The following is a 17,547-nucleotide window of genomic DNA, read 5'->3' as shown; positions in this document are numbered from 1 at the left end:
GGAGTCTATATAATAAACTTTTTTTTTTTTTTTTTTTTTTTTTTGCTTTTTAGGGCTGCATTCACAGCATATGGAGGTTCCTAGGCTAGGGGTTGAATTGGAGCTGTAGCTGCCAGCCTACACCACAGCAACAGCAACTTGGGATCTAAGCGGCACCTGTGACCTACACCACAGCTCACAGAAACACCAGACCCCCAACGCACTGAACATGGGCTGCATCCTCATGGATACTAGTCAGATTTGTTTCCGTTGTGTCACAATGGGAACTTCTATATAATGAACTTGTTTGCAAATGTCCCCTTCTGAGATTATGGTCTGTCGTAATGAATTCTTTATAAAGAATGATTTTACACACAAATGCTTCCTCTTGATTATTCTCTTAAAATAATTATCCTATATTACCAAAGACCATAAATGGTATTCTGATTGCAGCCTAGAACAGAGAGCTAAGAGCTCTGCAATTCTGCCTGGTGAGTAACTTCCTTAGTCTTCCTAATTCAAACACTCCTACTTGAAAACCTAACAGAACTGCAAATTATTACAACGTAGAGAAACCTGGGAAAATGGAAGGAAAATATAAGGATGAGAGTTTCTCCAATTTACTAAATTCAGAGGTTTTCTATTCATTCACTGATTCATTATAGAGTCCATTTCACCATGTACTCTTGCAAACTATAAATCTGATTTCTAGTAATAATTTCCATAACAAACTCATGGTATTAAAGTTTTTAATAAAAATTCTTTTAAAAGCTAAAGAAATAATAGTGTTAATGCATATCTTATTTTGTCTTTATGGTGCTAGTTCATCAAAGTTAAACAGACTATCTTTATGATGTCATCCATTATTTAACATATTTGAAAAAAATTTGGTGTTTTTTAGGATACATTATCCATAATCCAAAGTAGACAGCATAAGTATACATAAGATATTTATAAGTAAATCATGTTGAGCTACACTATTGAACTATAATTTATAAAGACAAAGGTTCTTTTTTTCCTTAATTTCAGTGCATAATAGGAAAAGGGGAAAAAAGCAAAACCCTTTCTTTTTGGTAAGTGCTTTTAATTTTTTTTTTTTTTTTTTTGGTCTTTTTTCTATTTCTTGGGCTGCTCCCGCGGCATATGGAGGTTCCCAGCCTAGGGGTCGAATCAGAGCCGTAGCCACCGGCCTACGCCAGAACCACAGCAACTTGGGATCCGAGCCGCGTCTGCAACCTACACCACAGCTCACGGCAATGCCGGATCGTCAACCCACTGAGCAAGGGCAGGGACCAAACCCGCAACCTCATGGTTCCTAGTCAGATTCGTTAACCACTGCGCCACGATGGGAACTCCGCTTTTAACTTTTTAAAATTTTTTTTAAATTTTATTTTTTTTTGGCTGCTCCCATGGTATGTGGAAGTTCCCAGGCCAAGGATTAAACACATACCACAACCCTGGACCAAGCCACAGCAGTGACAATGCTGGATCCTTAACCTGCTAGGCCACCAAGTAATTCCTGGTTAGTTCTTTTTTTTTTTTTTTGGTCTTTTTAGGGCCACACCCTCGGCATATGTAGGTTTCCAGGCAAGGGGTCCAATTGGAGCTGTAGCCGCAGCCTACGCCAGAGCCACAGCAGCGCAGGATCTGAGCCACGCCTGCAACCTATACCACATCTCAACGGCAACACAGGATCCTTAACCCACTGAGCGAGGCCAGGAGACGAACCCACAACCTCATGGTTCCTAGTCAGATTCGCTCACCACTGCACCATGATGGGAACTCCATGCTTTTTTTTTTTTAGGGCTGTACCTGTGGCATATGGAAGTTCCGAGGCTAGGGCTCAAATTGGAGCTACAGCTGCTGACATACACCACAGCAACGCAGGATCCAAGGCACATCTGCGACCTATACCACAACTCACAGCAACATTGAATCCTTAACCCATTGAGCGAAACTGGGGATCAAACCTGCATTCTCATGGATACTAGTCAGGTTCATTACTGCTAAGCTACAACAGGAACTCTTGGTAAGTGCTTTTTAAATTGAGTACTTTGAACTGTATACAAATGGGAAATTTCTAAAGTAATAAAAAGCAGTTATGCAAAAAAAAAAAAAAAAAAAAAAAGGAGTTCCCGTCACGGCATAGCAGAAATGAATCCGTCTAGGAACCATGAGGTTGCAAGTTCGATCCCTGGCTTTGCTCAGTGGGTTAAGGATCTGGCATTGCTGTGAGCTGTGGTGTAGGTCACAGACGCGGCTTGGATCCTGCATTGCTGTGGCTGTGGTGTAGGCTGGCAGCTGTAGCTCTGATTTGACCCCTAACCTGGGAACCTCGATAAGCCATGAGTGTGGCCCTTAAAAAAAAAAAAAAAAAAAAAAGCAGTTATACAGAGACAGTTGCAAACCAGAGTTACAAAAATTAGGTGATTAACCTTTCCCATTACTTTGCCCTTATTCCCCACATGTGGTCCCTCTTCTAAGTCCCTGAATCCGATGAGGTCCCCAAATGGAGACTGAATGCATAAATCCAAGGTTGTTTTCAAACAGTCGATCACATAAACAAAAAGTAAGGACATAAGATAAAAAAATAACTGATGATTACTTTAAAAGTCACTACTAAAACTGGAGAAAATATGCCACTCTTTTGCAGATTCACATTTGCTTTTTAATTAAAAAAAGAAAATAGATACAGAAATATTCATGAGCACTCATAATAATTCACAAATGAACTGGTAAAAAACTTCATCACATTAAACTATTTAAGTAGCAGTGAGAGTTTTCTTACCTTCAAAAGTTCGAAGTAATGTAGACAGTGGTAAACAGGAGCTAGAAGCAGCCGGGGTAAAACATACTGAACAGCTTCTTTGAAACCTTCGCCTATTGACTAGAAAACAAAGTGATTTAATTTTTAAGTTTACTTTTCAGATATCATATATCTCCATCTAAAAATTACTATACCTGTAAATAAAGTGCCGCTCCAGGCTTTGATAACTGACTAAGGAAATGATCATGAAAACCAGGTCGTAAAATATCTCGAGCATATGATTCATATGGGTCAAATGCCAGTTCCTTAGAAAATAAAGAAGGTAAAACATAAATAATCTTTCTCCAAGGTAAAGTATTTAAATAACCTCCCATGGTAAACACAGAAAAATTAAATTATGGGCACATCTATGCCTGCACAATTATATATTTATGTAAGGTCTCTAAACAAAATAAATGGCTATTAAGTTTAATAAAAATAAACAATATTCTCAAGTGAGAGGCTAAATCAATTCTTTCTGGTGAGTAATGCGACTGTTATGTTATTACACCTCTCATGAAAGAATTTCAGTAAAGTATTATCAATTAACATGGTCATAGAATGGGGGAACCTTCTGAAAAACAAAGTTTAGCCTGAATAATAAAGAACGCAGATATCTATAACCAGGTAAAATATAAACACTTGGAATACTGGTGCCGGCCATTCATAGTCTCATGGTTATTTTTTAGTGATAGACTGAATTTCATATTCATCTAAAACTTACTCTTTCCATGAAACAAACAATTTAATGCAAACTGTCAAAAAATTTTTACCATCATCAATCATTAACAAATTTAATGGTTATAATCTACTGGTTTTCAAGATTCCTGAGGAAAAAGAGAGTAGGTGTCATGATTTTAACAAGATTTTATCAGGAGGTAGGATCTCTACTCTCTTCCATCCTTTGCCCTATTCCAGGTAATAATTAAAAAACAAAAAAACCTCAAAACTATTATGAAAATGGTGTTCGAGATTCTAACAAGAGTTCATTTCTACGAAGGGTAATTCGAGAAAGAGGAAGAGGACATCTAGTGGAGGACAGAAGAAGATGGATTTAAAAGTGAATGACGGAATTGATGTTTATTTTTAAATTACCGTTGTTGTTTCTGATTGCTTTTTTAAGGAAAGACTGAGTAACAGAAACACAAAATCGTAAATCAAAGACTTGAATTCTGTTCTTTGTAAAATGAAATATGGGATATGAAGTTACAAGTCACCCTAAATCCCTGAACCATTTCAATTCCTTCAAATGTTTTCTCAACTGAAAATTTCTATAATAATATATCAATGGAAATTGCAGTACATTGTAGATTTTACAGGGATGGATAGTAGGTTTTCAACAACAATAGGAGGGAGTCAGGAATAGAGTGGACTGGAGAGAAAAGGAGTAAAAATGTGATTAGACGCTTATATTTTAAGTCTCTTGAATTCTTAAACTTATCATACAGAGTAGATGTTTGCCTTCCTCCCTTTCCAAACTCTATTACAGAATTTTTATGACAATTATATACATAAAGTCAAGGCTACACAGTGTAACTCTAAAGCTTAACTTTAGAGTCATAGAGAACCAGGTTCCACTTCTGATGGAACTACTTATTAACTTTGTGATCTTTTACAAACTATTTAGTCTTAGCCAAGTTTCCTCACTGGAAAATGCGGATAATACCTACTTCAAGGAGATGTTTTTAGAAAATGAGCTATCATATGTAAACTTCTTATAATAGTATATACACATAGTAAACACTGAATAAATGGTATCTAGTATTATCATTCTAAAATAGCTAATTTCAAGACAGAAAAAGTGACAAGTAACTGGGAATCCAAACTTTCATAGTTTTTATTCTTGAGGATAAATTTGTAGAAGGGCAAGCATTCTAAAAACTCATGTATAAGTTAATAGGTGATAGTATGACCACCTAACTAGTTAAATGCAATACTTATAATATGCATTAAAAATTATCAATAAATCTATCACAATTGTGTATTAACAATTTAAAAATACACACTATTCTAAACATAGGAAAGTACAGAGGACAGCATATCTATATTCACCATCTAGCTCAAAAAAGCTCAACATTTTATAATACTTCAGCTTTTTTAAAAGGAATAAAACAACACAGATATTTAATCCTCCTAGGCTGCCTTTCAGAAGATAATTCTGCTCCTGCTTATCTCCAGGGGAAATCACTGTTCTGAATGTGATTTTTATAATTTCCAAGTATGTGTTTATATCATAATTATAAATGTATCAAAAGACAAAGCAATGGTCTCAAATTCGACATAAATGTCATAATGTAAACATACACCAACAGTGTATTCTTCTGCAATTTGGTTTTTACAAAGTTATTTAATACCAGCATTTTTAGCAACATGAATGGACCTAGAAATTATCATGCTAAGTGAAGTCAGCCATACAACGAGACACCAATATCAAATGCTTTCACTGACATGTGGAATCTGAAAAAAGAACATACTGAACTTCTTTGCAGAACAGATGATGACTCACAGATATTGAAAAACTTATGATCTCTGGAGGAGACAATTTGGGGGGTGGGGGGATGTACTTGGGTTATGGGATGGAAATCCTGTGAAACTGCATTGTTATGATCATTATACAACTACAGATGTGATAAATTCTGGTTTTTTTATCACATAAAAAAACAAAAAGTTATTTTAAAGATTTATCCAATTTGATTCATATAGTTCCTTACAGTTTATTTATTTCAAACTCTATGTAATATTCTACTATATAAATATATCTTTGTTTAGGCAAAAGATAATTTAGGTTCATAGGCAATTGTAAGAAGTAACATGGAAAGATTCTGTATGCACACTACCCAATTCCCCCGAGTGGTAACTTCTTGCAATAGTACAATACAGTGCAATATCACAACCCAGCCATTCACCACAAGTATCTCTCTTGTTGCCCTTTTATAGCCACAACTTCCTCCCTCCCATCACAGCCACCTCTTTAACACCCAGCAACCACTAATGTGTTCTGCATCTCAATAGTTTTTCATTTCATGAAAATCATATAAAAGGAATTATACAGTATGCAGCCTTTTGGAATTGCTAGATCATATGGTAATTCCTTAATTTTTTAAGGAACTGTCAAATTGTTTTCTACAGCAATTGTACCATTTTACATTCCCACCAGCAAAGTATGAAAGTAACAATTTCTCCACATCCTCATCAACACTTGCTATCCCCCCGTTCCCCCCATTTTTCTAAATTCTAGCCATCTTAGTGAGTGTGAAGTGTTATTTTATAATGGTTTTGATTTGCATTTCACTTATGACTAAAGATTCTAAGCATCTTTTCATGTGCTTTTGGCCATCTGGAGACTTTTTTGGAGAATTTCTATTCAAATTCTTTGCCCATTTTAAAACTGGGGTGTTTGCCTTTTTGTAAGAGTTCTTTATATACACTGAATATATCGGTGTGTATCAGATATTATTGGATAGATGACCACAAGTATTTTCTCCTGTTCTATATGCTGTCTTTTTACTTTTATGTCCTTTGAAGCACCAAAGTTTTAAATTTTAAGTCTAAATTAGTATTTTTTTCTTTTGTAACTCATGCTATTGGCGTCATATCTAAGAATCCTTTACAAAGCCAAGGTCTATGAGTTTGCTAATTTTAGCTCTTACATAAGGTCTCTGATCCATTTTGAGTTTATGTTTATATGGCATTAGGTAAGGGGTTCTTTCTTTTGTGCTTCTCATAACTTCATGGGTTTTTTTGTGAATATGTTTTAAAGTTTTAATATCTTCTTTTATGATTTACACTATGTGTTCTTTTTTTTCTGTGTTTTTTAAGAAAACCTTCTTACTTCAAGTGATACATATGTTCTGTATTTTCTTCTGAATTTCTAAAGTTTTGCTTTACATTTTTAGATTTAAGCTATTGAGAAATTTTGTGTATGGTGTGAGCTAAGTTTCCATATGGACAACCAATTTTGACCCAGCATCATTTATTAGTTTGTTCTTTCTCTATAGATTAAAATGTAATCTCTGTCACATATCACGTGTATATGCACATTTTTTTTCAGAGCACTCTATTCTGTTCCACTAATTGTCAATACTACTCTCTTATTTACTCTGGTTTTGTAATACGTCTTAAAATCTAGTAGGACAAGTGCTCTCGACTTGTTATTCCTCAAAATTGTTTTTTTTTTTTCTTTTTCCATTATGGTTTATTAAAGGATATTGAATATAGTTCTCGATGCTATTGGGCCTTGTTGTCTCAAAATTATTATTTTTATCCCTTCACTCTTCCAAGTGAATTTTAGGATCAGCTATGTACTGGATTTACAGATTATTTGAGGACAGTGGCATCAATACAATACTGAGTCTTTCCATCCATGAAAATGGAATGTATTTCCATTTAGGAATCTAATTATTTTACGATTTTCTTAACAAATGTTTTGCACATGTTTATTAGGGTTATTTCTGAATACCTTTCAGTTTTGTTTCTACAGAGAATGGAGATTTTCTCCTTTAATATTATACATTCAATGGGTTGGAACTGAGCATAGTAATGCTATCAATTGTTATTATTATTACTATCGTCTTTTGTCTTTTTAGGGCCGCACCTGCGGCATATGGAGGTTCCCAGACTAGGGGTCAAACTGGGGCTGTAGCTGCCAGCCTATGCCACAGCCACAGCAATGCAGGATCTGAGCTGTCTGCAACCTACACCACAGCTCATGGCAACGTCGGATCTTTAACCCACTGAGCAAGGCCAGGGATCAAACCCACAACCTCATGGTTCCTAGTCAGATTTGTTTCTGCTGCACCATAATGGGAACTCCCCATTATTGCTTTTTGACTCTTCCTCTGGCATGTAGAAGTTCCCAGGCCAAGGATCAAATCTGAGTCAAGAAGTAAACCCAAGCCACAGCAGTGACAACACCAAATCCTTAACCACTAAGCCACCAGGGAACTCAAAATGCCACCAATTTTTATCTGTTCCATCTTTTATCTGGCGACTATACTAAACTTGCCTAACAAGTTCCAATACTGTATAAATTTTCTTAGATTGCTATATAGACACCATGTTGACTACAAATAGGACAGTTTTGTCTCTCCTATTCTGTTTTTTGACTAGTACCTCTATTAGAGTGCTAAATTAGTAGTCCTAATGGCATTCTCCTACAGCTTAGTCATTAAGTACAGCTTTTATAGCTTTTGATAGACATCCTTTAAGAGATCAAGAAAAGTCCTATCTACTTCTACTTTGCTCAAAAAAAATTCCTGAAAGGATGTTTAACTTTATGTTTTTTATTTGTTGAGATTTTAATGTTAATGTGAAATATTACATTAACTTTCTTAAAATTTTTAACTGCTTAAGAGAAAACTTCCTAAGATATATCATACTAGTTACAGTGTTATACTGTATTATAAACTGGTGAATGAACTTTGCCATTTTTGTCAATATGTGAGGGTTGTTCATATTTTTTCTTGTATTACTCTTATCCAGTTTTGATAATATTACATAATCCTGATAAACTGAGTTCCTTTTTGTGTCCCTATTTTTAAAAAATTAGAGTTGATTTACAATGTTCTGTCAATTTCTGCTATATAGCAGTGACCCAGTCATACATACATATATATATATATCTTTTTTGCATATTATCTTCCATCACATTCTATCACAAGTAATTGGATATAGTCCCTGTGCTTAACAGTAGGACCTCATTGCTCATCCATTCTAAATGTAATAGTTTGCACTGACTAACCCAAAACTCCAATAGCTAAATGTCTAGCTCTTCTTCCCAGCCTACTTCCTCCCCCTCAGTAACCACAAATTTGTTCTCCTGTTAAGTCTGTTTCTGTTCTGTAGATAAGTTCATCTGCACCATATTTTAGATCCCACAAATAAGTGAAATCATATGGTATTTGTCTTTCTCTTTCTGACTGACTTCACTTAGTATGAGAATCTCTAGTTACATCCATGTTGCTGCAAATGGTTGTTATTTCTTTTTAAATTTTTTTTTTTTACTTTTTAGGACCACATCCGAGGCATATGGAAGTTCCCAGACTAGGGGTCAAATTGGAGCTGCAGCTACCACCCTACACCACAGACACAATGATGTGGGATCCAAGCTGCGTCTGTGACCTATACCACAGCTCACAGCAACGCCGGATCCTTAACCCACTGAGTGAGGCCAGAAATCAAATCCACTCACTCATGAATACTAGTCAGATTCCTTTCTGCTGAGCCACATATTTCTTTCTTTTTTTATGGCTGACTAGTATTCCATTGTGTATATGCACCACATCTTCTTAATACATTCATCTGCTGATGGACATTTAGGTTGGTTCCACGTCTTGACAATCGTTGACCAGTGCTGCAATGAGCATAGGGTGCATGTATCTTTTTGAATGAAAGTTTTCTCTGGATAGATGCCCAGGGATGGGATTGCTGGATCATACAGTAGTTCTATATTTAGTTTTCTGAGGTACCTCCATACTGTTTTCCATAGTGGTTGTATCAATTTACATTCCCACCAACAGTGAAGGAGGGTTCCCTTTTCTCCACACCCTCTCCAGAATTTGTTATTGGTAGACTTATTCATTGCAGCCATTTTGATCAGGGTGAGGTAGTACCTCTTTGTAGGTGTGATTGCATTTATCTAGTAATTAGTGAAACTGAGCATTTTTTCATATGCCTGTTTGCCATCCATATGTCTTCTTTGGAGAAATGTCTCTGTAGCTCTTCTGCCCATCTTTCAATTGGGTTTTTTTGTTGTTGTTAAATTCTTTGTATATTTTGGAGATTCAGCCCTTGTCAACTGCATCATTTGCAACCATTTTCTCCCATTCTTTAGATTGTCTTTTCATTTTTTTAATGGTTTTCTTTGCTGTGCAAAAGCTTGTAAAATTTGATTAGGTCTCATTGGTTTATTTTTGTTTTTATTTCTACTGCCTTGGGAGACTGACCTAAGAAAATATTTGTACAGTTGATGTCAGAGAATGTTTTGCCTATGTTCGCTTCTAGGGGTTTTATGGTGTCTTATCTTATGTTAAAGTCTTTAAGCCATTTTTGAGTTAATTTTTGTGCATGGTGTGAGGGGGTATTCTGGTTTCATTGATTTACAGGCAGCTGTCCTGTTTTTCCAGCACCACTTGCTGAAGAGACTGTCTTTTCCCCATTTTATACTAATTTCTCCTTTGCCTAAGATTAATGGACTATAGGTGTCTGGGTGTATTTCTGGGTTCTCTATTCTGTTCCATTGGTCTCATATGTCTTTGTACCAATACCACACTATCTTGATTACTGTAGCTTTGTAATATTGTTTGAAGTCTGGGGGAGTTATGCCTCCTGCTTGGTTTTTTTCCCTCAGGATTGCCTTCGCAATTCTGGGCCTTTTATGGTTCCCTAAAATTTTTTGGATTGTTTGTTCTAGTGTGTCCCTATTTTTGATCATCCTTATGAACCTATTTTATGATTTTCTTTCTTTTTCTCTTTTTCTTTTTGCTTTTTAGTGCCATGCCTGCAGTATATGGAAGTTCCCAGGCTAGAGGTCAAATAAGAGCTGCAACTGCTGGCTTACACCTCAGCCACAGAAATACAGGATCCAAACCGCATCTGCGACCTACACTGGAGTTTGCAGCAACCCTGAATCCTTAAACCAATGAGTAAGGCCAGGGGTTGAACCTGCATCCTCATGGATACTAGTCAAGTTCTTAATTTGCTGAGCCACAAGAGGAACTCCTATAGTTCTAAACTGAGTGGAGCCTTTTGCAGGGGACAATTTTTAAGAGTAAGATTAACTGTTTCTTGAAGACTGGTAAAACTCGTAGCACCAATGTATGCCTCAAGTCATTTGTTGAAACACAGAGTTGATATTTTAATGTTTAATGGTTTTTAATTTAATTAGGATATATGTTTCTTAGGTCAGTTTTCCTATTTAAAAAATTTTTTTAAAGTTAATCAGTCCATCCAAGTTCTCAAAAATTTTAAGTGCATCTTAGTATTCCTACATGATTTCAAAATTTGCCATCTGGAGCTCCCATCATGGCTCAGCAGAAATGAATCTGACTAGCATCCATGAGGATGCAGATTCTATCCCTGGACTTGCTCAGTGGGTTAAGGATCTGGCTTTGCTGTGAGCTATGGTGTAGGCTGCACACTCGGCTTGGATCCCAAGTTGCTGTGGCTAGGATGTAGGCTGCAGCTATAACTCTGATTTGATCCCTAACCTGGGAACCTTCATTTGCTGTGGGTGCAGCCCTAAAGACAAAAAAGCAAAAATAAGAATAAAAAAATAAAAATTGCAATCTGTAGTTATAACTCTTTGTTCCTAATATTTACGCTTTTCCTTTTTTCTCTTTTGATCAACATTACCAGAAGTTTTGAAATATCTACTGTATGCTATCTAGTTCATTAATTCTGTTCTTCTATTACCTCCTTTCTGTTGTTTCTATTATTATTGTCTCTCAAATTTACCTTATCTTTCCTGTTTCCTAGGTTGAAACCTTTACTCATTTATTTTTAGTTATTTCTACTTTCAAAAATACTTGTCTAAAATTGTAAGTTTCTCTTTATGCATTGCTTTAGCTTCATCTTACAAAGTTTGTTTACATAGTACTTTTTCACTTTTGTTCAGTTTTAAGTATTTTGAAATTTTCACTGTCATTGCCTCAAACTCACAAGAGAATTAGAAACTCATTTTTAAGGTTTCCAATTTTTTTTAAAAAAATATATTTACTGTGTGAGAGTTCCCATTGCGGCACAGCAGAAATGAACCTGACTAGTATCCATGAGGACACAGGTTTGATCCTTGGCCTCGCTCAGTGGGTCAGGTATCCGATGTTGCAATGAACTGTGGTATAGGTCACAGACCTGGCTCAGCTCCTGCACTGCTGTGGCTGTGGTGTAGGCCGGCAGCTGCAGCTCCAATTTGAGCCTACCTAGCCTGGGAACTTCCATATGCCACAGGTGTGGCCCTAAAAAGCCTATACGTATCACTGTGATTGTAATTTCAGTCAGAAAAGACATTTTATATGCTATTATATGAAATTTAAGACTTCCTTTTTAATCTAACACTGTAGCCCACTTTTGTAATATAATTTACATCTTGAAAAGAACCTAGAATCATCCATATATATGATCAAACTTAATCATGTTCCTATTCAAATCTTCTATAGCCTTAATCTTGTTTTGTTTCTGATAGCGATATGGTATAATTTCCTACCATAATGGTGTATTTTCCCATTTCACCTTGCAATTCTGTCACTCCTACCTCTTGTATTTTGAGGCTTTATAACCAGGCACATACACATTGTTATAGCTTCATGATACTGCCCCTTTTCCTATTTAGGTAGTGTTCCTCTCTACTCTCACTAACATTCCCCCTGCCCAAGCTTACCTTTTTTAATTATATCAATTGATATTTATATACTAGCTTCCATTTATTTGCTTTTATGTTATGATTTTTCAATCCCTTTATTTTACATATTTCTGTGGTTCTGTTCTGTGTACGTCTCTTACAAGTTACATAAAATGCACCTTTAAAAAATAAAAAATAATTATTTCCTTTAAAGAGGCAAGTTTCATCCGTTTACATATACTGCGTTAGTAGTATAGTAGTCCAATGTAGTTGGATTTCTTTGTATATTACGGTCGGCCCTCTGTATCTGTGGGTTCCTCAACTGCTGATACAGAAGGCCAAATGCACTATACAGTTTCACATGAGGTTACTTGAGCAGACACAAATTCCGACAGGGGAAGGGGATTCCTGGGAACCAATTCCCCATGGATATGTGGGGTGATGACTCTATTCTGTTTTCATTATCACTATTTTTCTTTCCTTTATTATTCTTTCCTATCATCAGTGGAAATGATAAAAAGTGTTCCTATAGTTCTTACATGTTGTAAGCTACAGGTAGTATTTCTATTCTTTTAATGATCTGCCTAAATGTTTAAAAAAATCAAATAGTTTATTACCTATAAATTTTTTTCTTAATTTTTATTTTATTGTTTTCTTTTTTAGGGCTGCACCTGTGGCATATGGAAGTTCCCAAGCTAGGGGTCAAATCAGAGCTGCAGCTGCCGGCTTACACCACAACCATAGTAATGCCAGATCCAAGCCACATCTGAGACCTACACCACAGCTTGTAGCAATGCTGGATCCTTCACCCACTGAGCAAGGCCAAGGATTGAACCCACATCCTCATAAATACTAGTTGGGTTCTTAACCTACTAAGCCAGAAGAGGAACTCTCTAAATTTTTCTTTTCTCCTTTTTTTTTTTTTTTTTTTGCTTTTTAGGGCCACACCTGTGGCGTATGGAGGTTTCCAGGCTAGAGGTCCAATCGGAGCTATGGCTGCTGGCTTACACCACAGCCACAGCAATGTGGGATCCGAACTACACCACATCTTTGAGCTACACCATAGCCCATGGCAATGCCGGATCCTTAACCCACTGAGAGGCCAGGGATCAAACCCACAACCTCATGGTTGCTGGTAGGATTCATTTCTGTTGAGCCATGATGGGAACTCCTAAATTTTTCTTAATTTTAAAGACAGTTTAAAGTTGTTCTTATCTTCTGAATACAAGCCCACTTTAAGTGCCTAGAAATTTAGTTTGTAATTTAAAAAAAATAGTTCCGTTTTTAAAATATTCAGTAGCTTATAAAATTTACCAACATATTCCTCACTGTAAGATCTTATATTCCTTGACTTTTCTCTAAGTATAACTTCCCCTCTTGTTAAAGAACACCCTTTAATACTTCTTGTAGTGAGGGCCTATGGGTAGTAAACGCTTTTGGTCATATATGTCTATTTTTATTTGTTTCTCACTTTTCCCTCTCATTTTTTGTTAAACTGAGGTATAAGTTATATGAAGTCCACAATTTAGTGAATTTTTACACATGCATACAATGTTTCTGTGTAATCACCACCCAGAGAGAAAAACAAAAAACCAGCATCTTGGACAAGCTTCTTCATGTTCAAGAGTCAACCACTACTATAACAACCTCTATTCCCAAAGATCTGTTTTATTTTTGAACTTCCCACAAATGAACTTATATAGTATTTTCAGTTTTCCCATTTCACTCAACAGTATCTTCCCTTTTTTTGGGCCACAACCACCTCATGTGGAAGTTCCCAGGCCAGGGAACCTGTGCCACAGCAGTGACCAAAGCCTAAGGTAAAAACACCAGATCCTTAACCTGCTGAGCCACAAGAGAACTCCATGTGGTCTTTTTAAAAAAATCAGTAGTGGAGTTCTCACTGTGGTACAACAGGATGGGCAGTGTCTCTGCAGCGAAAGGACACAGGTTCAATCCCTGACCTGGCATGGTGGGTTAACGGATCCAGCGCTGCCACTGTTGCAGCTTAGGTATCTGATCTCTGGCCTGGGAACTCCATATGTTGCAGAACAGCCAAAAAAAGGGGGAAAAATCAGTAGTTCATTCTTTTTTATTGTCAGAGAGCATCTCACTGTGAATACAACACAAATCATCTATCATAAATAAACCTGCTTTGAACATTCTTGAATATGTCTTTTGGTACATATGGGCATTCATTTTTGCTTGTTATATACCCAAGAGTGAAACTCTTAGATCACAGGGTACACTGTATCCTCGGCTTTGATAGATATGCCAGTTTTCCAGAGTGTCTGTACCAATTTACACCCCTTCCCCCAACAATGTAGAATTTCAACTGCTCTAAAGTTTTAAACTGCATTTCTTTGCTAATGATGATACTGAACATCTTTTCTTTTAGGAAGTACCTAATCAGGTCTTTAGTCTGTTATTGAAAAAAACAAAGCTGTCTTACAGCTATTTATCTGTAGGAGTTCTTTACATACCCTGGATATGATTCCTTTCGTTAGCTATATATATTACAAATATTGTCTCCCAGTCTATAGCTTGTCTTTTCATGCTTAATTTTGTCTATTGATGAACAGAAGTTCCTACACTTAACGAAGTCCAATTTATCAATCCCTTCTTTTAAAGTTAATGATTCTGTGTCCCGTTTAAGGAATCTTTGCCAATTCCAAGGTCATGAAGATCTCTAATATTTGTCTCTGTAAGGTTTATTATTTTAAATTTTGTACTATTTCTTTTTTTTTTTTTTTGTCTTTTGTCCTTTTAGGGCCATACCCGTGGCATATGGAGGTCCCCAGGCTAGCTGTCTAATGCGAGCTATTGCTGCTAGCCTACACCACAGCCACAGCAACGCAGGATCTGAGCCGTGTCTGCAACCTATACCACAGCTCATGGCAACGCCAGATCCTTAACCCTCCGAGTGAGGCCAGGGATCGAACCCGCAACCTCGTGGTTCCTAGTCGGATTTGTTTCCGCTGCGCCACGATGGGAACTCCTGTACTAACTTCTTGAATAAAAGCTTAATTGGGCAGAAAATTCTATTTGTCTTAATACTGGGAAGATTATCACTCAACTGACTGCTAGCCTCTATTGTTAAAAAAAAAAACAACAAACTTCCTATCAGTCTAACTGTAGTTCTTTTTCAGGTTACATTCTCTTTTCTTTCTCACAGCTTTTAAGACTTTCTCTTTATCGTTGATGTTCTATAGTTTTATTACAATGTTTTTGGCTATGAGTTTATTTTCATTTATCCTGTGCTATATTTGGAATTTATTTTTGATCTGAAATCCTGTGTCTTCATCTCTGGAAAATTCTCAATTTTTATCTCTTCATATATTACTCCTCCATCATTCTTTGCCTGTAACTCCTATTAGATGTATATTAAAAACCTTTTGGTTTATCATTTTTAACTGGAATTTAATATTCTTATCTTGGTCTCTCTGTGTCATAGTCTCAGTGAACTCCTCAATTACACAAACAGCTTTTATTTCAATGCCTATATATTTAATTCCCAATATCTCTAATTGTTTCTTTTGATACTTATTTCATTTCCTCTTGTTTCCTTTCCACCTGTTTTGTTTCACAATGTTTTCTTTACAAATGGATCATATTCCTTCATGTATCCCTTTGAGCATCCAAGTTTTAAACTCTTTGTATTATACAAAATTAATTTTGTGCAAATTGATTTTGTACAAAATTATAAGAAATCTATTATACAAGTTAATTTCATCTGGAATGAATTCATATTCTAATAATTGACTTTGTTAGATATCATTCTGAGCATTAATATTTGTCTTACATTTGGAATTTTGTATATATGAAACTTCTTAGAGGGAGGTTTTTAATTTTTGGTTTCCTTTTCTTCTTTCTCATCTCTTTATGAACACTTTTCCAGACAGGAACTTGCTCTTAAAACGATTTTTGGATTTTAGGCTCTGTAATCATACTGGCTTATTATCACGGAATGTTTTGTTAAATTTTGAGGTTTAATTGTTTTAAGGTAGTGTTTTTGTCTTCCAACCTCCAGTCTAAACTTTCTATAAAACCTTATAGGCAGCAGGTTGGCACATTTCCCCAGTATCCTATTATAATCAAGGTCTTAGAGCAAGAAGTCTTGCTCACTTTCACAGAGTACATTTAGTCTTCATCATCCTTAGGAGCTAAACACTCAGCTACCAGAGGTCACGACCTTGAATGTATATTCCATTTCTGATCTTGTTTCTTCTTTTTTTCCTTTCTTTTTTGGGGCTGCACGTGTGGCATATGGAAGTTCCCAGGCTAGGGGTCAAATCAGAGCTGTAGCTGCCAGCCAATACCACAGGCACAGCAACACAGATCCTTAATCCACTAAGAAAAGCCAGTGATCTCTATCTCTCTCTCTCTCTCTCTCTCTCTCTCTCTCACACACACACACACACACACACACACACACACACACACACACACACACACACACACACTGCCAAGGACTGAATCTGAGCTGTAGCTGAGACCTACACTGCAGCTGCAGCAAGGTCAGATCCTTTAACCTGCTGCACTGGCTTGGCCAAGGATCAAACCCACACCTCTGCAGCAACCTGCTTCCCTGCAGTCAAATTCTTACCCACTGCAACACAGCAGGAACTTCCCTTTTTTCTTTTTATACATTATGATTTCAATTTGTTTGAAGCAAGACTGAGGGGCTGTAGTGAAGCTTAAATTTAGCATATTATTTTCCTGAAAGTCCTAATTTTTTTGTTAGATAAACTAAATTCTGAGTTATAATAAAAGATACACATTTTAGAAACTGAATAAAAGCAAGAGCTATAAATTTCAGAATGACTATCAAGGATAACTTATTAGGACTGACTCATTTATTTCGCAGTTGAAATATTAAGGAGGAAATCACCATTTTTCTTATCCCTATATCTGAATCATCTAGGTCCTGGATTTTATTTTCCTGTTCACTTCATCCCTCCTATTCTAAATAATAATGCAGTTAACATATATTGAGTAGCTGTATGAAGGTGGTTAACTAAATACTTCAGGTATATTATTTATCACAAAAATCCTGAGTCATATTATTATCCTATTTTACAAATATAGATATGGACATTTAGAGATGTGAAGTAAATTGCTTGTGGTTACATACAACTAATAAGTAGCAGAGTTTAGAGTGCAACTCAAGTAGTCTGACCTCAGGTCCAAGTTCTGTGGCCTTTTCACTGATAGAGCATTCATCATCTTTTCTTAGCCTTGCTATACAAGATAGTGAATTAACCGTCAGCTATAAATGCTTCCCTCTGTGGGATCTGCTATTTTATAATGGACAAGGCTACTTTTTCTAAGTTTTGTAAGATTAATAGAAACAAATGTTGACAATGACCCTTTGAGAAAGGGGCAATACAGTTGTGTAACTGGCAGTTACTATCTGTTAGCTGGA

The 17,547-nt window shown here is 36.2% G+C and overlaps 1 protein-coding gene across 2 annotated transcripts in view; it reads right to left on the bottom strand.

Annotated features, from left to right (window-relative positions):
• Positions 1-17,547, bottom strand: part of SOS1 (SOS Ras/Rac guanine nucleotide exchange factor 1) — a 153,619-nt gene that overhangs the window by 56,886 nt on the left and 79,186 nt on the right. For both annotated transcript variants that reach the window (XM_021087586.2, XM_021087587.2), the window contains exons 7-8: positions 2,941-3,051; positions 2,768-2,866 (exon numbers count right to left, since the gene is read on the bottom strand). In XM_021087586.2, coding sequence (XP_020943245.1) covers positions 2,768-2,866; positions 2,941-3,051 — 210 coding nt within the window. The remainder of the gene's footprint in view (positions 1-2,767; positions 2,867-2,940; positions 3,052-17,547) is intronic.

The sequence above is a fragment of the Sus scrofa genome, chromosome 3 (genome assembly GCF_054392235.1).
Source record: "Sus scrofa isolate SSC_HxYL_T2T_F1_AM1 chromosome 3, Sscrofa_HxYL_maternal_Yorkshire_Landrace_v2.0, whole genome shotgun sequence".
NCBI lineage: Eukaryota > Metazoa > Chordata > Mammalia > Artiodactyla > Suidae > Sus > Sus scrofa.
The sequence above is the reverse complement of the archived record's forward strand: the minus strand, read 5'-3'. Positions and strand labels throughout refer to the sequence as shown.